The 24090-nt window shown below is 26.8% G+C and overlaps 1 protein-coding gene across 1 annotated transcript; it reads right to left on the bottom strand.

Annotated features, from left to right (window-relative positions):
* Positions 1–283: 283 nt before the first annotated feature.
* LOC145837847 (transmembrane and coiled-coil domain-containing protein 4-like) lies at positions 284–18803 on the bottom strand. Its single transcript, XM_082945306.1, has 11 exons — positions 18506–18803; positions 17968–18121; positions 16415–16605; positions 12689–12831; positions 10471–10689; positions 9854–10018; positions 9290–9384; positions 7964–8090; positions 5049–5166; positions 1694–1873; positions 284–1166 (listed from the first exon to the last, which is right to left on the bottom strand). The coding sequence occupies exons 1-11, from the start codon at positions 18733–18735 to the stop codon at positions 932–934; spliced, it is 1857 nt and encodes a 618-aa protein (XP_082801432.1). The 5' UTR covers positions 18736–18803; the 3' UTR covers positions 284–931.
* Between the last annotated feature and the right edge of the window lie 5287 nt (positions 18804–24090).

Here is a 24090-nt window from a genome sequence, read left to right as displayed (position 1 = left end):
ATTATATACAAGGACGTAAAACTAAATAAACCAAATTACAACAAATCCACAAAAAAAATTAACTTAAATATGCTTTCGTTCAGCGGGCCACATTTACATGCTTGCGGGCTGCAGATTCTTTTTTGCGGGCCGCATTCCATTTAAAGAAAAAGCGTGGTTGCGGGCCACAGATTTACCCTTCAAGGGCCGCAGTTTGCCGACCCTTGTTCTAATCAAACAATTAGAAATCGGTTTTATATGTTATGTTATTTATGAAGAACACACAAGATTTTTAAATCACAGAGTTTTATTGTAAAGTGTAAAGTATACGTGAAAATTTAATTAGTACACCAAACAACACAAAAAAAAGATGTGCAAGGCACATTTCCTAGTTTAACGCATAATAATGATGAATAAACATCATTATTCAACAGAATTGCTATAAATTAAAAAACATTAAAATAAAAGTTTTAACTTAAGTACTGCAGTAACTTACATTCTAAAAATATGTTAAACTTCAAAAAATAAAAATATTAAACGTTCTTACCATAAGGTAATTAAGCATGGCTGATCGGACTTTTTTAAATGCTAAAAACTTATTATAAATAACTTGAGATTTATTTGGTTTAAAATAAATTGTGCAATTTACCCATGAGAGCTTTTATGAGAAAAAAAAACATATGACTTTAATTTTACTTTGGTAAACAGTTAACTAAGGCCACAAAACAACGAAAGCACAAATATAACAAGTTAAAAATGGAATATTTTAAGGATTTCGAAAGATGAGAAAAAAATTAAAATAGTTCAAACAAAATGTGATTTATCTTAAAATTATGTTTTTAATAGGTATTTAGGAAGGTATTTAAATAAGTTTTTAAACATAAACAGATATTATAAAAGATATTTAAATTGCAACAAAAAACAATAGAAAGTAACATAATTTGTAAATAAGTTAAGTTTTTTCATTTAGTACTTTATCAACTGTTTCTGATTGGCCAACGTCATCTGACAAAGTTAAACACTCTAAATTAGTTTTTTTATTATCATGACTTGCCTGTGCACTAGCTATACAGTTAACTCCGTTTTTATTTTCATAAATCAAAGTCTTGTTTTTTTCTTTTTCTTGACTTTTAGTTTTGTCTTGTAGCAAAACACAACCGGGAACATTCCGTATGGTTTCCTTTGTTCTGCATTATATATACTAAATTTGATACTCAATTAGTTATATCTATGCATTATAAAAAGATAATCTAAAACATGTCAACCTTATAAGTCAAAAGGTTATGGACTTTATTTACACTTAGTTCTGAAAAAAAAGAATAACCAATGATATTATGAATGTATACAATTTGTAAGCTATACTTTGAATTATTAATATTATTAACTGTGTAGAACTAATTAATAGTATCAACTATTAGCTTTAATTATTTTAAATACAGCTAAAAGTTTTGAAGATTTTAACATCCTTTTTTCAATTTAAAACTTTAACTTAAAAATTATTAACTGAGAAAATCATCAAAGTTAAAAATGTTAAGAATTCTACAAAGTAAACTAACAGCTCTTTCCGCAAATGCAATGGTTATTGATCATTGAAACAAATATTTTACTTAAATTAATTAAGTTTACGTGTTTTAAAAAACCTCTAAAACAATGTTTGCAAAACTTTCTAAAAGTATTTCTAGTCTTATTTACAACACCCTTGAGATTTTTAAACCTTATACCAAGAGTTGATAATACAAGATCAATATTGTTAACATAGTCGAGATGACCGTCTACTATGCTGGAAAGGTCCATATTGTTCATTCTGCGATCTGTCCATTCAATAGGTCCAAGCCCTGCTATTTTTGACTGTATAGAACTAGTTCGATATAAAAACCTCAGCATATAATCATTTCTGCAATAATATTAGGGATTAAATAAAATTATCAAAAAAAATTAGCACACATTTCAAGTAAAATCTAACAGATTTTTATTTTATATATTAGTTGAATCTTTTTTTAATTAACTGTTAAAGTAGGGGTCGGCAGGCAATTGGTGCTCGCAAAAATTCAAGTTTCGAATTCTTCGCGGGCCGCAGTTTTAGTTTTAGTCACATAATAATAATCTTTAGGTTTTAGTTTTAGTCACACTCAATAGAACATTGTTTTAGTTTTATCTAAGGTCTTACCTTATTCACTTTATTAATTTAAATTACTTTTAGTTATACACAAAAGGCTTTTTTTTCATATTCATTGAACTTAATTATACTTTGACTATTATACTCAAGTCTTAATAAACTATTTAATATTTTGAAAACTTAATACATCTAATACTATGTGGCAACCCTATAACAAAATATCAATGTTTTATTAACTAGATAAAGACAAAAGCATGATTTATTTTAACTCCTAATAACTAATCAGTTGAAGCTGATTTTGTTAAATTCATTTAAGTAAAAATAATAAACAGCCTTATTTTTTCAAAAAAATACTTCAAATTGGTTTGAGCTAGCCTGATTTTTACAAAATTTAACACAAGTCTGAGAATGTCTACTTGTATAGCAACACTAAATTCTAAGATTTTTATTAAATACTAAACCTATTAAACAGTTAAAATAAACAAAAACTATTTTTACATAATTATACAGAAAAACAAAAACACTCTTAAAAATTTTATTAGTTTTTAACATAGAAATAAGTAGTTTACTTTTTATATTTTATCATCTTTTTTTTACTGTTTTATTTTGTGAAAGCTCGTTTTTCCTGTGTAGTAACCATGGCATATATATTTTTTTTTTAATTGTGCTATTTTAACCCATAGAAAGAATGTAAACACAAAAAAAGGCCAGTAATACTGTGTTATTACATATTCTTAATCTTAGTAAAATTTGTTTTTTATAAATTTATTACAAAGCAAGGCGTCGTTAATACAGCGTTGTTCTAGAAAATAAAGTTTAAGTGTATAATGATAATGCTTAAATTGCTTTTCAAGTATAAAATGAACAGGGCTTACACTCTTTTAAGGCAAAGGGAAATTAGTTATAGTGACTAAGCCAAATTTAAATCACCCTTTTTCCCAGAAAAAACATTTTCAGGCTTAAATTAAAGCCTTTAAAGCAAGTGTGTGATTTTTAAACTTATATGTGTAGAACTAATAAAAAAAACAAATTATACAGTACTTCTTTTATTATACCGACATATGTTTCGGTGTGTTAAAGGATTAACACACTTCAACTGGGTTCTGTAAAAAAATAAATGCTGTAAGGTAAGAACAGAATCTAAAGTAGGTGTATACATGTGTTCATTTAAATAAAAAAAACTTCTACAGATTAATGGTTAATAATAGGTAAAATACTTAAAGTTAAATCCAACTGTTATAAAACTATATAATATTTGTAACTATTAAGTCTAAATTAAGTAAAGTAAATTAAAATACACAATAAGGTAACAAATAACAATATAAACCACTTACATGAATGAAAGAAATAACTAATAATTACAAATATTATTTAGTTTTATAACAGTCGGATTTAAAATTAAGTATTTTACCTGTTATTAACCATTAATCTGTAGAAATTATTTCTATTTAAATGAACAACAGTATTACTTTAGCTTCTATTCTTACATTACAGTAGGGGTAGGGAGTACTAGGGTGATGTTTGCTTGACTTATGAGTACATTTGATTCGGATGTGTTTTTGCTTCATTAAAAAGAATCTGAAAAATAAAAATTTAAAAAAATTTCAAAAATAAATTTGCCGCCCAAAAAACTAATTTCACCCCCAAAAATTTTTCGAATTTTTGACTTAAACAGTAATAAAATCACTTATACATATCCTAGACTTATAATTTATATCTTAAATTAAAGCTTATAAATAAAGGCATACATCTAAAAACATTTCAAATGCTTTTGAAGTATTATGACGTCATAATCACCCTAAATATGCAAAATTTGTCTGTAACATGTAGGGACAGGGAGTACAGCACATTTTTTTGGTCATATTCTAAAATTCAAATAAGTACATATTATTCGGATGTGTTTTTGCTTAGTTAACAAGAATCTAAAAAAAAATTATAATTTTGTAAAATAAAAAAGTTGCTGCCCAAAAAACTGATTTCAATCCCAAAAATCACATACTTTTTGACTTTTCGACTTAAAGAGTAAAAAATTATTTATACATGTCCTAGACTTAAAATTTATATCTTGAATGAAAGCTTATTAATAAATGCATAAATTAGATAAATTTCAACTGCTTTTGTTGTATTATGACGTCATTATTACACTAAATATGCAAAATTTGTCTATTAAATTGTACTTTTTTTTTCTTATATAAAAAGCAAATTCTTCTGCTGTTTTCATTTTAGTTTTTTGATTTAGAATATAAAATGTGTCAAGTCAGTTAGGCAGAAAAATATTACTGATGTAATGTCATTTCAATTGCATGTTTATATATATATATATATATATATATATAGAAAATACATTTTAAATCACTTTCCGTTATTAGAAATCATAATTATTGAGAGCATTTTAAATAAGTAAATACAATTACAATTAACTGCTATGAGTTTAAAACTAAAAAAGTTTTTATAAAAGACTTTAAAATTGGAGAATTAAAACATTTTAACAAACTAACAAATCTAACTTTCTATTCAAGACAAAATAAAAGAAGTTATAATATTTTGTCTCAGATAAATTAATTACAAATTGTTTTGATTTTTTATTTAAAGTATTAACTTTTTTTTTCTCTTCGTCTCCCCCAACAGACTAATTACTTAATTTTATATAATTTTGTATAAATATGTTATGTCTTATAAACAATGCTTCTGGAAAATCTTCTATATAGGTTTAATTTCTTATAAATGTGCCTTTACTGTTTATTTTTTAAGTATGTACTAAGCCTTTTATATTAAACGAATAAATTTTATCCCTATTAATTAGTTTTTTACAAATCTAACTTTGTTTAATTTTTTGTTTAAGTTTATTTTTTTATCTGAAGTAGTGAATTTTTTTTTTAATTTCTATATTTTAGGTTTTGATGCCTAAGTCCAATATTGCATAATAAACAATATAATAATAATAAAAACACACTTGCAGTAAGCGTTAGTAATTTGACCAGCAACCACGCTAGAGAATTTACACCAATCATTTGCATCCCCTGAAACAGGTGCACCGATTAAAAACACATCTTCCACTATTCCACTATGACCTGCCAAAGAAAAAATGGTTATCATTTTGACAATAACGAAGGTTTAAACATCAAGATTGCTATTAGAATTTCAAAAACTTGTTTATTATTAGTGATGTACCGGACTCACTATCCAGGTCCAGCCGGATCTTGATATGAAAAAAAAAAGTCCGGATCCGGTTCCGGCCGGATTCTAATTTGAAAAAAAAAAGTCCGGATCCGGTTCCGGCCGGATCCTAACAGAGATCCGGCCGATTCGGATCTAATTAGTAAAAAAGAGCATACAGAACAGTATTTTTTTTCTAAAACAAACCCTTTGTAAATTAAAAAGAGTCATTTTCGTCAGTTAAAATTAAAAACCTACGATTGGCTCATTTTGGACACGTGACTAATTTACATTTGTTTACATTTAAACTATGAAATAAACATTTTAAAAATGCAACTCTTTACCTATGTTGTAAAATTAAAAACTTTACTACCAAATTGTTAGGCTAGTTTTAAGATTTTTCGAAAAACTCAGGCTAGTTTTCTTTTAGATTTTGAATGAGTTTAAGCTGATCCAGCTTTCAGTATTTTGTGATTTTCTAGTTAATTTTGTTCGAGAACTTGATTTTAATTGATTTTAGATTGGTAAGGCTATAGGGGGGGTCCTCCTTGATTTTTACAAGTTGATCTTATTTAATAGATTTTAATCTTAGCTACCAGATATTGTTTCTGTGATGTTCTTTATATTTCTATCAATTTTCCTTATACTAAATTCAATTTATTCATAGTTTTTTTTAGCTTTTATAGAAATGAAATTTTGAAACTACAAGTGTAAGCTCTACTTTTTATGTGAAAACTAAACATGTACCGGACTCACTATCCGGGTCAGGATCCGGCCGGATATTGCCATTTTTGTCTGATATCCGGATCCGGCCGGGTCTTGATATGAAAAAAAAATCCGGATCCGGCCGGATTCTAATTTGAAAAAAAAAAGTCCGGATCCGGTTCCGGCCGGATTCTAATTTGAAAAAAAAGTCCGGATCCGGGTCCGGCCGGATCCTAATTTGAAAAAAAAGTCCGGATCCGGGTCCGGCCGGACCCGAAATTGAATTGCTGTAAATAATAAATAGTTATGTACCGGACTCACAATTTCGGGTCCGGCCGGACCCGGATCCGGACTTTTTTTTCAAATTTTGTTGAAGTTTTAAAAAATAAATTGAATTGCTGTAAATAATAAATAGTTATGTACCGGACTCACAATTTATTTTTTAAAACTTCAACAAAATATTTTTTTAATTCGAATAAATATAAATTCAATTTTATTACTATGATATAGTGTTTGATACTTTAGAAACAAAACAGAACAAACTACGTTTCTAAAGATTGTAAAACTTTGAAACTGAAACAAACGTAAATACTTGTTTATGTTTTAAAAGGTAATTAACATTTAAATAGATTTTTTTTTGCTCGAATAAAAAACATTGCTATCAAATCACAAAAAACTTTATACAGTGGTTATGATATTTACCTTAAAACGTATTAATCGTTAAATATAAGCTAAAATTAAACTTTTTCTGACTGTAAGTCATGTAAAATGTTAATAAAAATCAACTTATTATTTCATTCTTAAATTATGATACTTAAATTATCTCAGTATGTTTTAATGCCACTATTAACTAAGATATATCTTAATAAATCAAAATAAAATCTAATGTTTAACAGGAATAGATAAAAAAATTGAATGTTTACTATTTCAAAGTTAGTTTAGGATTTTGGGTGTGAATTTAAACTAATAACCGAACATACAGGTCTAAGTACAAATTAAAGATGAAAATTAACATTGTTTTTTAAAACCGTTTTTAAACATATTTCACTCTGAAAAATTATATTCTTGCTATAATTAGCTCTAAAATTCCTTTTTATTTGGCAATTTAGTAATCAGCGTACTTGTTAATTATATTATTGTGTTGACTATTATAACTAAATATTAGTAAAAATATTTTTAGACAATTAGTTGATATAGTGAAAAGCAAATAAAAGACTTTAAAATTATTTGTTAGCATGTTTTGAAAAAATATATATAGCTTAATAACTAAAAGTAAAATTGAGGAAATTTAATACAAAAAAAAGCATTACTAAAGTCTAATTTGATCTTAGTATCAGTTATTATACATATATTAAAGAAGGCTTATAAAAAAATTTAAGCAAGTAAAAATAGTTTAATTTATATTATGTAACAACCACCTAACTCTTTGCATTAGATATAGCTTATTTAAGTTTTATTTAAAGTAAGAAGCTGGTTTTATTCTATATAGTTAGCAATACTGACCGCCTGGTATAAAATTTAAATATTTATATATAGAAGAAGCTTATTGAAATTAAACAATAACAAAGACCATAAAATCTAGAATTAACTTTTTAAGAAACAATTATTAAAAAAGATATATGAAAATGACAAAAAATAACATATAAATACATTTAGTCAACTAACAGTTTTTTTTTAAACTCTTTGCTTTAAAAATTGTACATCGTTTATATAATCATTAATTTAGATGTTTTAGACTTGTGTTACAAGATACGAACCTTTTTTAAAAGTTAACTTTCTATTTTTTTGAAATATTTTTGTCTTGTTTTTACTAAAACAATAATTTTTAATAACACTTTATAGCTTTTTGAAAGTTTAAAGTAATTTAAGTTTCCATAACTACTTTCTTAAATCAGATTTTTAAAGATTTAAATCAAAGAAATACAGGAAAAAAATATTCAACGAAATAATAAGTATATCAATACTTAAACAATATAATTGAGTTCATTTTTTGAGTTTTTTTTTTACCTTTTTTTTTATACAGATGTTCTAAACAGTGAAAAATAACTTTAGCTCCAAGACTGTATCCTATCAAAGTAACAGGTCTTTGACCATGCTCCCGTGCAATTAAAACTTCTGCTAACTGCCTCCCAACCTTAAATGTTAGTATTATATTACAAGTTATACATAAAAAATTTACTCAAATGTAGCTCTAAAGTTTAGAGTCTAAACGATGGTTTTTTTTAAATTTGTTAAGCAGGTTAATAAAATACTATTTAAATATATTTGAATTAGGGAACGAAGAAAAAAGAAAATCAAATGTAATATGTTTATGATGGTGTACTATCAAAATCCAACCGCGTTCAAAATCAAACCGATCAAAATCCACCCGTTTTTTTTTACGTTTTTGTTATTTATTAATCTATTTTTTTATTTTTTCCATTTTTTTTATTTAGTATTTATTTTTCACTATCACTGTTACCCCTAACCCTTACCCTCAATCGGTGAGCGGTTCTCGAATCTGGCTGGGTGGATTTTGATCGGGTGGATTTTGAACGCGGGTGGATTTTGAACGCGGGTGGATTTTGATCGCGGGTGAATTTTGAACGTGTCCCGTTTATGATATAGTATTAAAAATTTTTAATATTATAAAATTATTACAAACTTTCTATAGGTTTCTATAGGTTTAAACAAATATAATCTTCTTCTTTTCTGTTAACATCAAATTAAGTAAATATTTAAGTTATTTTTTCCGTTGAAAAATAAACAAAAAAAATATTATTTTTTGTTGTGATCTCATCTATGTTATCTGGATCAAGTAAAAAAATTGACCCCAGCTTTTAACAAGTAAAAATAATGACCTCGGGTCATTTTTTTTTACTTGATCCAATTATCTTTTCTAATCAGTTTACTACCTAATAAAAGCAGTATATAGTATATTTTCACTGCAAATTTTAAAAACAGGAAAAAAAGTAACAAAACTTAACAAAACTTAACAGCCGAAGCGATTTATGTCGAATTATTTTGCTAGTATAGTTATTTCATTTGTTACATTTATGTTTTAGTATTTATACTTTCTTCGCACTTTAATTAATACATTTAATTTACCGACTCGATTTCAGTCATATCAGTAATATAAGTTATTTACGATCTTATAAACTTACTTTCATTAAACAGTAGTTCAATTTTAATTAACTTTTATAAACCTACTTTATTAATTAGCTAAGTCAGTCAATACATTAGCTTAAGAATTAACCTTAGGATTTCTATATATTAGCGCTTTGTAGTCAGTAATCGCCAGGCCCGCGTTATATATCTAACCAACCACAAATCCTAATTGGTATAAAATATTACCTGTGTGGATCTTTGCAAACAAACACTCCACGGGTTATCAATAACAGAAGCAGCTGAAATAAGCGATGCAGGCCAAGCGATTGCTGTAATCAAACCTATAAGTTGTATTATGTAATTAGTTGTTGTAACGAATTAAGATTAAATCATGTTTTTACATAAAAATAATAAGACGAACAAAATTAATAATTATAGTTGTATTTTAATAAAGACTAATATTTCTTATAAAAACATCAAAAATAAGTTGGTTTTATTTTATAGATATACTTATCAGTTTATTTTTACCGCTCAATAATCCAAAAATGTTTTTGAGGTATTAGAATTAGAGCATAGTAGTATTTTGTAGTTGATAATTTTAGCTTTGAAACAATTTTTGTAAAAATAATATTGAATCTTTCTTTGGCCTTGATTTTTTCCTTACCCTAGTTTTTTAGCAACATAACTTCAATCAACTTAACCAAGCTATCTCATTAGCAAATACTTTTAAGCTTAATTTAATTAGTGTAATTTTTTTAATAAAAAAACTAGTTCTTAACTTACAAATTTTGGGCAGAAAAAAATACTTACCTGAAAGAACCGTGAACTTTAATGCCTCAGTAGCTGCCATACTTAAAATTCCTTCAAAAATGTAATCTAGGGCTTTCCCTAACCTTTTCAGATGGTCACTTTCCCATTCAAGAACATATTGCTCATTTGATTGTTGCATATTTCTCCAGGCATAAGCAAAGTCATCTGCAAACATTTTTGTATACACTGATTGAAACTTAGAGGTATAAAATGTTTCGCATGATTTTTTATTCATTATGAATTTAACTGAATAATTTTATTTCAAAACTTTTTTAGTAGATTAAACTTTATGAACTACAACGTTTAACAGACTCTTATTCATTTAGTTCAAGTGTACGTACAAAACTGTCTTTATTTTCGCTGGATCTTACTTTTCTTTACCTTTAGGATATAACATCCGAATGTTGTTAAACCTTACAATTTAATAATACCAAAATTACTTTGCAATACTAATTTTCATTATTTATAAATAAAATTTCTTATTTATGTTCGTTCATATAAGTGTAGTAAAACATTTGTCTGATAGTTTTTCAAAACTATTTTATTAATATTATATCAGTGAAATTTTATGAAATAGTTTTGTGTTTAAACCAAAATCGAAATCGACTAAAACTAACTTTTGTTGTTATCACTGAGCCAGCCAGAAACTGCAATCGTGATAGCAAGCTGATTTGAAGAGGAAATTTGTCGAAATTTAAATTCCTCAATACCTCCAACTCTCCTCTTCATTTTGTAACCCGTCAAACCTGCCCCAGCAGCTCCAAATAATGACGTAATAATAGCTACACCAGCTACAGAACCTAACGCTGCAGCACTCGCACCACCTAGTATGGCTCCTGTTTTTATAATTGCAATTTTACATTGGTTGCAGTAAATATAATAAGTTTTTTTTTTTTTTTTTTGAACAGTGTCTAAATAGTTAACAAAAATACATATATACTACAAAAACTCGTAACTTTAACTGCATATTTTTGTAAATAGTTTTTTTTTGTTTATTGTTTAATGCAAAAAATAGACAAAAATATAAAAACCTAGATTACTTTAGCAGAATACAAGCAATAATAATTAAATTGATTATTTTCAATTATAAATTCGAAGACTATTTTATAAAAAAATATATCATTTTTATACAATAAACTTAGCTGAGTATAAATAATAGTTCTTATATTTTTTTCTATAACTATCAATAAAACTAACATTGTAATACACTAGTAAAACTCAAAAACTTTAAAACTAAAGTTAAAAATCTTAATTACAAAATTGCTCGCACGAGTCATTTAAAGATTGAAACTAAATTTCATGCAAACAATACTGTAAATTAACTTAACATAAGCGGGTAGGCATCTCATTCAAAATACACTAAATGTAGAAAGTATAACTAATAGTGGAAATAGAATATAAGCAAGTAGGTATAATTATCATAATAAAGTATTATAATATAAAAGTAGGTTTTTAGATTAGTTTTGATTGTTTTGTTGCAGTCGTTTTAATATGTAAAAAAATTGCTTATAAATTTTACTTAAAAATAGTTTATTCAATTCAACTTTTTACGATTATAATTAAGTTTCTCTACTATTAAACCTTAAAAAATCACAATGTAGCTTGTTTCACAAACTCATTGGTCGGTAGAAAAGCAATTAGAAGCAAGAAAATGTCATTCTTTTGTGTCACTATTGTCCAGTTTCAAAAGTGTAATAAGATCAAGTTCAAACCGATTTTATTCAAAAGATCTAAGATTAATTTAAATAAGCTCAGGTTATACGTGTATAGACTGTTTTGATCAGGGTTTACAAAATTTTTCATATGGCCCAGTTTGGGGCCATCTTAGCAAGCCAATGGGTGATAAGCTGCAAAGGGGCAAAAGGGGGCATGACTAGTAAAGAGGCATTAGTGCATTTCATAAGAAAATCGATCACTATATATCCTGGGGTTTGTATTAAAGAAAAAAGGTCTGACGTACATTTCCTAATAAATTTAATCTTACATTAGATATTTGGGGGGTTTGTATTGAAGAAACGACAAAAAAATGCTTTGAGACTAGTTGTAAAATGTTTACATATTTGTTATATTTTAACTGCTGCTTTATTTAAGTGACATTCTAGGATTGTTCATAGCTCTTTACATATGTATAAATAAGTCTAACATTATTTTAAACACAATACTAAGATAAAAAACTTATCACTATCAAACTAGTTTTAAATATAAGTAATTAGAAAGCTTCTTGAAGCTTACTTATTTTAGTTTTACTCTTGTTGTTATTCACTACTTTAAACTATTTCTTACTTAAGTTGTTTTAAATACTGTAAATGATTATTTTAAGTTTATATACATAACTACCACACATTAATTTATAGTACATACTATAATTAAAGCTTATAAATTGACGTTTGTAAAGTAATTTATTAGATATAATGTTGTAAATACTATTAGCTTCTAATTTGTTTACTTATACTTACATTTTATATTTAGAAAACACACTCATTTTTCTTTATTTTATCTTTAATACTTGTAAATGCTTATTTTTTTAGAACTCCGTTGAACTATAGTATTAGTTTAACACATAGCAACATAACGTTCTAAAAAAAAAGATTCCATGAGTTTAGATCTTTAAAAAAATAAAGGGACTTAATACATATAATTGTATAAGTAAAAATTTTTTTAATAAAAAAATTGATAAAATTAGCTAATAAGTTGTTTAAAAACACAAGTAATCAAAACTTTAAAAAGTCTAATTTCCAAGTGTACAAAACGTTATGTAGAACTACCAAATTAGAAATAAAACTGAACTTAGTATGAAACATTTAATGCATGATAAAAAAATAAAAGAAAACAAACCTGCTCCAGCAGCAACTAATGGAGCCGCAAGACCACCAGTAAGACCAATAATTGCACCACCACCAGCTGTGGCAAGTCCAATTAATGCATAACGTTTTAATTTCTGTTTCTTTTCCTGTTTTTTTCTACTTTCTTCAGCTGTTCTAAAACACGTTCAAATTTTTACTTCACATAAGTTTCAAATACTTCTATCATCAGAAAAGTGTGTATAATACAAATGTATTTTAAATAAAATTCTAAAAACTCATTATTGATCTATTTAGCTTTTAACATAAACTATAAAACATTTTGTTCACAGTAAACTTTTTAGACATTTAATTTAATAAATGTTCGTTTTTTTTTTTTGCTGTGCCAATTAAAATAGTCTAGCATGTAGTCTAACTTTTTTAAGTGTATAAAGAAAAAGTAGTATATCAAATGGTTATCAAAAAGTATTTATGTTTAATAGAAACACGTTCATCATTTTATGAATGAGAGCATCTACAAAGTAAATAAATCTTAGCTTGCTGGATTTGTTTGCTCTAAGAATGTTTTATTGCTTACTACTTATCCTTATAAACTGTTTTGTATTTTTCTCGTTTTAATATCCAGCAGGAACAGTTTGCATTTTTTTCACAAGTGTCACTTTTGCTTAAAGCAACACTTTTGAACGAGCTTTAAATGGTCTAATTAAGAACTTATACAAATTCAACTTTTTTTAAAACGCTGTTTACCAATAAATTGATAAACAGTTTGTTAATTTATTTTAAAATTAGACTATTTTTATTGAAACCAAAAGTGTTGGTTTGTGCAAAAGTGCCATTTGTGCATTTCTGACACCTACCCATATCTAGCATACTGTAAAGATTATCTAAATTTCATTTATACTTTTACATACAATTTCTCTGACTACAAGTTTTAGTTGTATTTAAAAGGAATTTTTAAGAAAAAGTAATACTTTAGAAAAAACTTAATTTGAAATTTTTAATATGTTTATCTAATGTTCTGTCAAACTGAAAAAAAAAATATTTTTTAATACTCCCGTTTTGCTAATATTAAAATATATAAAAAACTGCAACTTTGCTCTACAGAACTTTTAAGATTCTAAAATTACTTTAAACAGAAGAATTCAAATGATTTCGACTTTAGTATATCAAAAAGTTATCAAGCAAAAATTTTCAGAGTAAAACATAGTAAATAAAAAAGTAATGATTTTTAACAGCTGAAAACAATAGCTTAAAGAAAAAAAACTTGAAACACACACTTCAATGATTTAAACCTTTTTTTAATTGCTACTAGCTGGAGATGAATTTAGTTTAAGTAAAGTTTTAGTTAATAAATATAGTTATGAACTAATAATATATGAATTATTTATTTATAATCCATTAAACTTGTGTACGCCTAATTGTACTTAAATTTTTTCTAATAATGTACAGTGCTTCCTCGCTAATCCGGTCCTTGCTAATCCGGTTCCTCGCTAATCCGGCTGGTTTTAGTCGAAAAGTCGACTTATTTACTTTAGCGTTTTTAGCGTTTAATTTCATTTTACTTCGAAAAAGTATTCAATTTACGTTTTATGCAAGCAATATATTGTTACGTCATAATAAAGTATCATTTGTATAATCTTAAGTTTTTTTTTCATACTTTTCCCGCTCAGTTGTAAAAAACTTGTTTATTATTCATTTGCAATTTTTCTGTCTTTGCTAAGCAAGTTACACTTTAATATACTACAATCAACATATATGGTTAAAAAATGGATAAGACAGCAAAGAAATAAAAACGCGTTTAACTAACAATTGAAAACAAGTTAAAAGTTTACGAAATGGCAAACAAAAATGTGCCTAAAGCTGTTATAATGAGCCAGTTTAACATTGGTAAGTCAACTTTAAATGACATTTTGAGAGGCGAAGAAAAGTTCAAAAACTTTAAAGCCGAAAAGGAGGAGCTGGGACTAATTGGAGCTGCTAAAACGGCAAAAAAAGTAGAGGGAGGCGTCTTTGACAAGCTAGACAGCGCCCTTTACATTTGGTTTCGTCAGGAACGTGAAAAGGGTTGTCCTATAACTGGTCCAATACTATTAGAAAAAGCCTTCGAGTTCCATCGTTTAATTTACGGTGAACACTCAAGGCCCTTTTCAGCAAGTACGGGGTTTCAATGGAGGTTTTGCAGGAGAATTGGTTTGCGTAATCTTAAAATATGTGGCGAAAAATTAAGTGCAGATAGTTCAGCTGCTAATAAATTCATAAATGAGTTTTCTGTCATAACTGATGGCTATTCTGAACACCAAATTTTTAACTGCGATGAAACTGGGTTATACTTCAGAATGTTGCCTGGTCATATATTAGCTTCAGTTAACGACCGGCCAGATGGAACGAAGAAAGCAAAGGACAGGGTAACAATAAACGCATGTGCTAATGCAAGTGGCACAATAAAGCTACCTTTATTGTTAATTGGAAAGGCTAAAAACCCGCGTTGTTTCCGTAACCTCAACAAGGAAGCGCTGCCAGTTGTCTAACGTAGTCAAAAAAATGCTTGGGTCGATTGTGACATTTTTCGCGATTGGTTTTTTAACTTTTTTGTTCCCAAAACAAAACAAAGACTAAGTGAACTTGGGCAAGAAAAGAAGGCAATTTTGTTCCTTGACAATTGTTCTGCTCATCCTAGTGAGGACGAACTTGTATCAGCTGATGGAAAAATCACTGCAAAGTTTCTGCCTCCAAACGTTACTTCACTCTTACGACCAATGGATTAAGGTGTACTCGAGTCCATAAAAAGGGTTTATAGAAAGTCGATTCTTAGAGATCTTATATCGCAACCAACTTTCACAATTGAAGATTTTTTTAAAAGAATGGACATGACAAAATTTGTTGACACCGTTTCATCTGCTTGGGGTATGGTAAACCTTCTTCCATTAGAAACTCATGGAAGAAATTAATGCCATTACAACAAAGCTCTTTCATGCAAAACATAGACCCTTCAGAAAAAACTCAAGACAACGAGTTTGTACAGCAATTTGCGAGATTAAATATCACATTTACAGAAGATGATATTCAAAGATGGATGAGTTGCGATGGTCCTAGATATGAGCATATGGAGGAGCAAGGAATTGTTGAACTGGTTACTGGGGATAACGAAAAAGAGGCTGTTGAAGTTGTTGAAGATAAAATTGGTGTTTCCCAGCCTTCTAAGTGTCCATTTTCTCATGCTGAAGCCATGCAGAAAATGGACGATTACTTAGCTTACTATCGTTGCCAACCAGAAGCCACACCTGAAGATGTGTCAAAACTCATCCAATTTCGTGAGTTTTCTGCTAAGAAACGAGAAAGCACTGTAAAACAATCTTCCATTCTTTCTTTTTTCAAAAAAAAGTCTTAATTTAGTTAAAGTGTTAACAGTGTAGTTTTTTTTCATTAATTTTGAACTTATAAAATTTTGTTTTGTTTAGTTTTGTCTGTTTTAATTCTTTTAAATTTTATAGTACGTTTTGTTATATACATTCATAATATAACTAAGGTAGATAATTTGTAAAAAAGCGATATTTTGTTCTTATCCGGCCAAAGGCAAATCCGGCCGTATTTTCAAAAAAATTTTGCCCAACTTGGCCGGATTAGCAAGAAAGCACTGTATTAATGGTTTTTAATTTAAGTTAGTTCAAAGATTTAGTTAGAATTCAGAGTAAAGTTTTAATGAAAAAAACTGAGCATTTAACTTATTCTAGCTAATACAAATTTAACAGTACTTGTATACCTTTTTTCTTCTTCAGTTCGTTCAGACAACATTTCTAAAAGTGTTTTTTCTATATCTTCAACTATTTCAATTTGTATTGGAAGCTGCCAAGCAATATGTCTAATGACTATTCTAGACCTTGCATCATAAATACCTTTTGATGACACTACAGCCCAAGATACTAAGTCTTCCACTATTAGTCTTTTATTTTCCTGTTAAATAATTGAGAAACTTGTTTTACAACTATTTAAATTTCAAGTTTAAAACAAATTTGTAGTTTTTTTACTTAAATACTTACCTGATTTTATGTTTATTATTAGTTATCTACCAGAATCACAAATTAGGACTAGGATATTTTAAACCTTCAAAACGTTCAATGCTAATTTATACTCTGAATTGTCTAATATATATATATATATATATATATATATATATATATAATTTATTCAAATGGCAATTTTAAAAATTCTGGAACATATGTTTCACAAAGCTTTAATTTTTCATAAAGCTCTGATCATCAGCCAGTTAAATTCAAAATTTTGAATTTAACTGGCTGATGATCAGAGCTTTATGAAAAATTAAAGCTTTGTGAAACATATGTTCCAGAATTTTTAAAATCGCCATTTGAATAAATTATTTAAAAGCCCTTCAAGTGGGCTCAGTTGAAAGTGTTTATGTTTAAACATTAACCTTATTTTATATATATATATATATATATATTAACTACTATATAATTCTACCTAACAACTAAAACAATAATAATAATAACATTTTGGTATACTGAATTCAGCCTGGGTGTTTGGCAACCCTGTAGTACTGTAGATTTGTTAGTGTTTGATCTTTGACTTAGAGTTTCTTACTTATTAAAGGATTTTTTTTAATAGATCTAGAGTTTTTATTTTAATTATTGACACTTTGCTTTTACAAAAAATACATGTTCAATTTTCTTTCTAACTAATTTGGTATAGATATTAGAAGAAAAATAAAAATCTAGTAGATCTAATACAACCCTACAAAATGCAGGGTATATTGTGTAACTCGTTATCATAAAAACATATGAAAAAATACTGTTAAACCAAAAAAAAAAATTCTCTGTTTTTGAATTTTTGTTCGAGATTTTGAAAAATTTGCTTTTAACATAGTATCTATTTAGTTGAAGTAGACTTATTAAAGTTTGTTTTATAATTTTTAAAAATAGGGTTTGTACGCTAAATTTTAATTTTAGTCTGACATTCCACAATATAAACTGAAATTTCTTAAACCTTTATTGATGGGCGCCAATTTGGGCTTATAACCAGATGAAATTTTTAAGCCATAGGGTTTAATAATAGGAACCCTTATTATATTTCTAACTAGGTGATAGCAAATTGTGACCTCCAGGCTTAACCCTAAATTTTATTTTAAGTAATTTAAGCGATTTAAGATAGTTAATTTAGAAGTTATTTAGAGGCTGACTCCTGTTATAAACAATTAAATTTTAAAATAAAAACTACAAAAATAATTCTGATAAGACTTAATCTACACAGTGGTTTTATTAATAATAATCTGTTAATCTAACGTATAAATTTAATAACTTTTATAAGTTTATCATTGAGTAAATCTTCCATAAATTGCTGGGAACAATCTGCCAAAGCTTTGCCATCTGAAATGGCATGCATAGTGTTCATAACATTACTTGTCAAAGAGAGGTGTGCTACAAGGGAAGTAAGAAAGTTGTGTCTAAATTCTCTGTTTAAAAAATATGTTTTTTTATTTTAGTAAAAAGTAAACAAGTTGCTGTTTAAAACTTAGAAAATGAATAAGAAAATTAACTTAATTATAAAAAATATATTTACTTGTGTTTGTTAAGTTTTACGTGCTTAAGAAGTGTTGTACTAAACTTATATTTATGCTAAACCATTAAATTAGATTAAGTATTACTCTGAATAGTTTTTAATAAAAACCATATTATATAACATACTTTAAAGTATTTAGGAGAAGAAATTCAAGAAATTTTTCAGTAAACAAAATATTTCCCATTAACTGCAAGGTAAATAATTTCACTTTGACTTTCTTTTGTAAATAACTAAATCAAAGAGTATTTAGTTAGAAAATTGATATTAACAAACTTACAAAAAACTTTGATCCCCATAGAGCATATGCAAAGTTGTAGCACAAAAACCAGCATAGCTAAATTTAACTGCATCACTTAAAGAGGCAACAAAAGCTTGACACTCATTTATTAGCTCTTGTGAAAATGATTGCTTTATTGAATCATTATTGTTATTTTTTATTGATGTTGGTTCATCTAAAATCTCATTTGACTCTTTAGCTTGCTTATTATCTTTTTCATGCCGGCTCATGAAGTTCTTATAATTAAAATTTGTAGTAGAGCAATGTTTTATAATGAAAAACTTTAACGCTGAAATTAAAAACTATTGTTTTTTAACTTAGTTGTAAACGATTAGTTTGAAACAAGTGAAATAATTTGAGTTTATAAAGATATAAACAAGCTTGTTTATTTTTTTAATACAGCAAAATTTTTACTTAAACACTAACAATTTGTAGTATCTATACTTAAATAATAATCAATTAAAATTAAAGAAAAACAATTAATTCAACTATGACCTAATTTTTAAAAATATAACAACTATGTTTAAAACATATTTAATAACTAATGATAAAATGATGTTGAAGGCAACTCCAATACCACTTCCAAAACTAAAAAAAATAAGCCAGATACTAAAATCATGAAGCAACAAACAAAGTACTAATTCTAAATATTAACTGGTTACTAACCATTCAAAAAGTATATAATATTAACATCACAATATAAAGCTGTTATATATATATCCGTTCACACAAACTAGTTAACTTATACTACAAAGTTAGATAATTTATTTTTATGCTTGGAAAAAGTAGTAGAGCGCTTTAATTTAAAAAGGTAATATGTAATCTATTGCAAATAAAAAGTAGAACAACAAACATTAATTATTGAATTAATAAATTAAACAATTAGTAGTTCTTTCATTTCATGTAAGTAGTTTATATTATAATTTGTAATTTTATTTTGTAGTTTCATCATAATATATTTAATTTATACTTAGTTACAAACATTATATAGTTTTATAACAGTCGGATTTAACATTAAGTATTTTATCTAACATTAACCATTAACCTATAAAAATTTATAACAATTATTTTTAATGAACACATGTATATACCTACTTTAGCTTCTATTCTTTCCTAAAAGTATTTATTTTTTTTACAGAGCTCTGTTGAAATGTGTTAATCCGTTAGCACACAGAAACATGTTCTAGTGTAATAAAAAAAGAATACTGTATAGTTTGTTATTAATTTTAATCCAGTGAACTTGTTTTGCTAGGATCTTTAGTTTACAAACGCTTAAATTTATATTTTGAATAGTCATATTGATTCTATCTATTTTGTTTTATATGGTATAGTTTCAGTTGAAATTTAACACCAATTTTTAAAAACAAAAATTAATGAATTTTATTCTTAAATAATTATTATCATATTTTTACCCAAGGGGTGATTTTAGGGCAATTTTAGATAACACTAAGGTCACATAACTTGAAAAACCTTTTAATGACCTGACTTTTTTTTATCAGGCTAGAGCACATTTAAAACAGATATAACGAAAAAAAAATCATTAACTTTGAAGTTAGGGATAAGACATTTTTTAAGATTTTTGCAAGAAAATTTTGAAAACTTATCAGGCTTTTCTTTAGAAAAATTAAACCACTTGAAGCAAAATAAAAATTATAAAACTTTGAGTTTTTAAACAACTTATATTTTTTTAATACAAACTATAACATATTAAACAATTTTTTTAAAGATAAGAATTTCATATATTTCAGTGTGGTTTTTGAAGTCACTTTTTAACAAACTAAATGAATAAAAGTATCAACCAAAAAATAGCACCAATTGATCGCATTTTAACTTACAAAACTTCTGAAATATCTATAGCAAAAAAGAAAAAAAAAAAGTTTTGAAACAAGAAATCTAGTTCTGTTTAAGTATGTAAAAAAATTTGTTTTATTTTTTAGTTGCCAAAATTATTTTGTTGCAGTCAATTGCTGCTTGACCCTTCTTTTCAGCCCACTATGTACAAATAGGTTTGTTAAGTCTTTTAATTAAACAATTATTAGTAAATTTTATTAAAACAAAGTATCTTTTGTTTTAACTAGATCAAACGAGATCATCAGTTGAATAAGTCTGTAAAGAAAAATTTATGTAAACATGCAAAAAGAAATTAGGCTAAACTTGAAATAAAATTGGAATTTATGTGTAAAAAACAAACAAAACAAAACTTATAGTTTAAATGTATAACTAATTTATTAGTTTAGTTATAAATTGATGTAGGTTAAACTTAAGAACTGGATTACTTATTAACGTTGCGAATTCTGGTGCACTGGTAATTTCGAGTTCTTTTAAACATTTTACATACCTCAGAAATCTTAGAAAGCTATGTAGCAGACAGTTATGAAATTTTATAAATTTTGTAATTTAAATCTACTACAGAAAATACAATAGTATTGCCAAAAAAATGTGCAACTCCACTAACAAATTCTAAACATGCCCTGGTCTACGAATGTTACTACAAATGTTACTACACTGTCGCCTCCTTTATTATTAGATTATTACAATCATTATATTTACAATATTTGTTGCCCTTTCTACAGGAGCAGGGGTGGCAAATTGTGGCTTGCAGGCCAAATGTAGCCCTCAAAACCAAAATCTGTGGCCTGTAAGCTACTTTATAGCCAAAAAAATATACTTTAAAAAAAACATAAAAATAAACTGTTTTGCAATAAAATCTTACAATTTGGCTTTTAATTAAATAAATACTGTTTAAAGGTGCTATTTTGTTATATTTTTGGTTAAAATAGTATCATTCTACTAATTATTATATTTATTTTTTAATAACTGCCGCCCTCAGATGATTTTTTTCTAAAAAGTGCCGGCCTGCAAGCAATTTTCCCTGAAAAACTTAGCCAACAAGTTACAAAAGGCTGCTGACCCCTGTACAAGAGCAACCACAAAAAATGTAACAATAACTCAACTATAACCAAGAGGGGAAAAGTTGTAACTAAACTTTAAACTTTTTTTTAATACAAACATTAATTACAAACTTAAAAGCATAATGCATTTTTAAATAATGTCTACAAATATCTAGTATATAGGCTTGTAAGTGAATAGAAAGTCAAAACTGTTTAATACTGCAGGGTTGCCACTCTTTGAAACAAAAAATGGTCCTGAGTGAACTTAAACTGCCCTGAGTCATCCTGAATTTATTATCTAAATATTTTAAAAATATTTTGTACTTCTGACACAAACTACTTGTACCTTATGTTCATTGTTCTTCTAATAATTAAAAGGAAGGTTGTATGCCATGTGGATGCTTCTGCATTAGATGTTCACTTAACTTATGAGAAATGTTGTTTTTGAAGATTTAACAGTAAAAATTTAAATCAATTGCTATCAAAAAAAATTGTGGATAATTTCATGTAACCATGTTAGTTAACTTTACTTAATAAAAAACAGTTTGAATTTTTTTCTGACATTTTAATTGACTAACTTTTACCTTGTCACATAAAGTACTCCCTTGAATGCAAGTTTATCAACTTCAATGATAACTTAAATTTTGATCTAGCAGTTTAATAAAAACTAAATACATGATATATATTTATTACAGAGTTCAAACAAAAGCTACAATGTAATTACTGAGAGTAGTGAAAAATTAGCCTAAGCTAAAAAATTTTAATAAGCATTTCAAAATCAATAAAACATGTTCTTAACAAAATTAGTTATAATATAAAATAAAAAAAACTAAAACTGTATAAAATAAATCTTGTTTAAGATATAAAAAAATCTGTCCTCAGTCATCCTGAGTTTTAAAAAAAAGTCAAAATATCCTGAGTTATCCAGAGTTATCCTGACATTTTCTATATTTTCAAAATATCCTGAGTACCCTGGAAGAGTGACAACCCTAATAATTTACTGAAAAGTAAATGATTTTTTTGCTACTAATATCCAAAAAAGTAAAATACAATAAATAATTTCAGTTTGTTAAAAGTTATTCAGTGTTAAAAAGTAAGTTAAAAGCTTACTTCAGGTTTCCTCTAAATCAAAAACGTCAGCCTGAGTTAACAAGACATTTAAAAAAAATATTATTTTTAGCCAAAAACTGAAACATATTACTTATAAATTTCCAGTAAAAATATAAAATAACATTTCAATAATGAAATATTTTATTAGCTAGAGTAAAATGCACATTTTATTTATGAAAAGTACTTAAACTAGCTTCAGGTATGCAAATAAAATTTCAAGAAAGCCTGAGGCAGCCTAGGTTTTTTATTTAACCTCAAAAATTTTAAACTAGTGTGAGTTTTTTTAACAGTTTCAAACCAGCCTGACTGTGTGGCAACCCTATTATTGGTTAAACCTAAAAATATAGTCTGTATAAAAGAAAATTTCCAGAAATTAGATTACAAATAAAATAAATAAAATACATTTATAAATGTTTAACTTAATTCTACTATTTGATCAAAAAGTTTTTTGTTCCTAAGGCAGAAGAAAAAATCTATAAAAAAAACAGCATTATTATGAATACTACTAAAATAAAAATTTTGAGCATCAAAAAATGATGTGTATCAATGATGAGAAAAAGTATCAAAAATGAGAAAATTAGCTTGATTATACCTAGTTTATTGAAAACATTATAAATGCTCAATATATTTAAGGCTCAAATACCTGATTTTAAACACGTGCACCAGGCGAACAATGAATATTTATTGCTTTGTTGATGTATATTAAGTTTGACAACTATCTTTAAAGTTTCAAAAAACCCAAAAATATACATTGTGTTTACTTTGACTTATGCTTTATTTTAAGAGCATTAAAAAAAAACAACGGCAAAAGTCTATAGAGCCTAAACCTTTACTTTTTTATGCCATGAGGCAAGCTCAAGTTACAATAAGGTTTGGTTGTACCAATTCGGTCATGAGACCACAAGCTTTCTTATTAAAATTCGTCAGTTAGTTGCAACAGAAAAGCCTGTAGTCTTTAGTCTACAAACGGTTTATCATGTTTTACAACTATCATGTATTGCCGTTTCCCAGGCTTGGCTGAGTTGGCTCTGTAAATTTCGCTGATGTTTTCTTTAATCGTACTAAATACGATTGTACCAGCCGTCTTGCCTAGTGGAAAATGTGATAACGTTGCACGGCAAAAGATAAAACTGACGTCACTGATCGAAAACCAGCGAACGGTACCTTTATATCAAAACACTATAAAGCGTTTGTAGATTGACTAAACAGGTTTTTTTGGTAGCGGCTGACTAACAAGTTTTAATAAGAACGCAACCCGAGTCTCAGCCAACCAAAAGCTTGTCTTCTAATGATCTAATTGTAAAAGTCAAACCTTATGTCTTACTTATATAATAAATTATTTGAGGGTTTATTCTGTTTAACAGAATAGTTAAACAGTTGATTCAATAATAAACGTTGTGCTTTATTATTGTATATATATATATATATAAATAAGTATAAATAGTATACAGCAGTGCTTCTGAAATGGGGTTCCACATAATCCTAGGGTTCCGCGAAGCCTTTCGAAATTTAAAAAAGAACATTTATTTAACTAAACATTTTATGTAAAATTAAAATTAGTGGTTCCGCGGAAAAGTTGAACTT

The sequence above is a fragment of the Thalia democratica genome, chromosome 6 (genome assembly GCF_965202585.1).
Source record: "Thalia democratica chromosome 6, ktThaDemo2.hap1.1, whole genome shotgun sequence".
Lineage (NCBI taxonomy): Eukaryota > Metazoa > Chordata > Thaliacea > Salpida > Salpidae > Thalia > Thalia democratica.
This window is presented reverse-complemented; position numbering and strand designations above follow the sequence as displayed.

What these genes read in the sequence shown, in the direction of transcription:
- LOC145837847 (XM_082945306.1), bottom strand. Translation starts at nt 18,735, where the DNA reads ATGAGCCGGCATGAAAAAGATAATAAGCAAGCTAAAGAGTCAAATGAG. An exon ending in GCTCAGTGATAACAACAAAA is followed by an intron (nt 10,019 to 10,470) that starts GTTAGTTTTAGT and finishes AAATGTTTGCAG; the next exon opens with ATGACTTTGCTTATGCCTGG. An exon ending in ATTACTAACGCTTACTGCAA is followed by an intron (nt 1,874 to 5,048) that starts GTGTGTTTTTAT and finishes ATATTATTGCAG; the next exon opens with AAATGATTATATGCTGAGGT.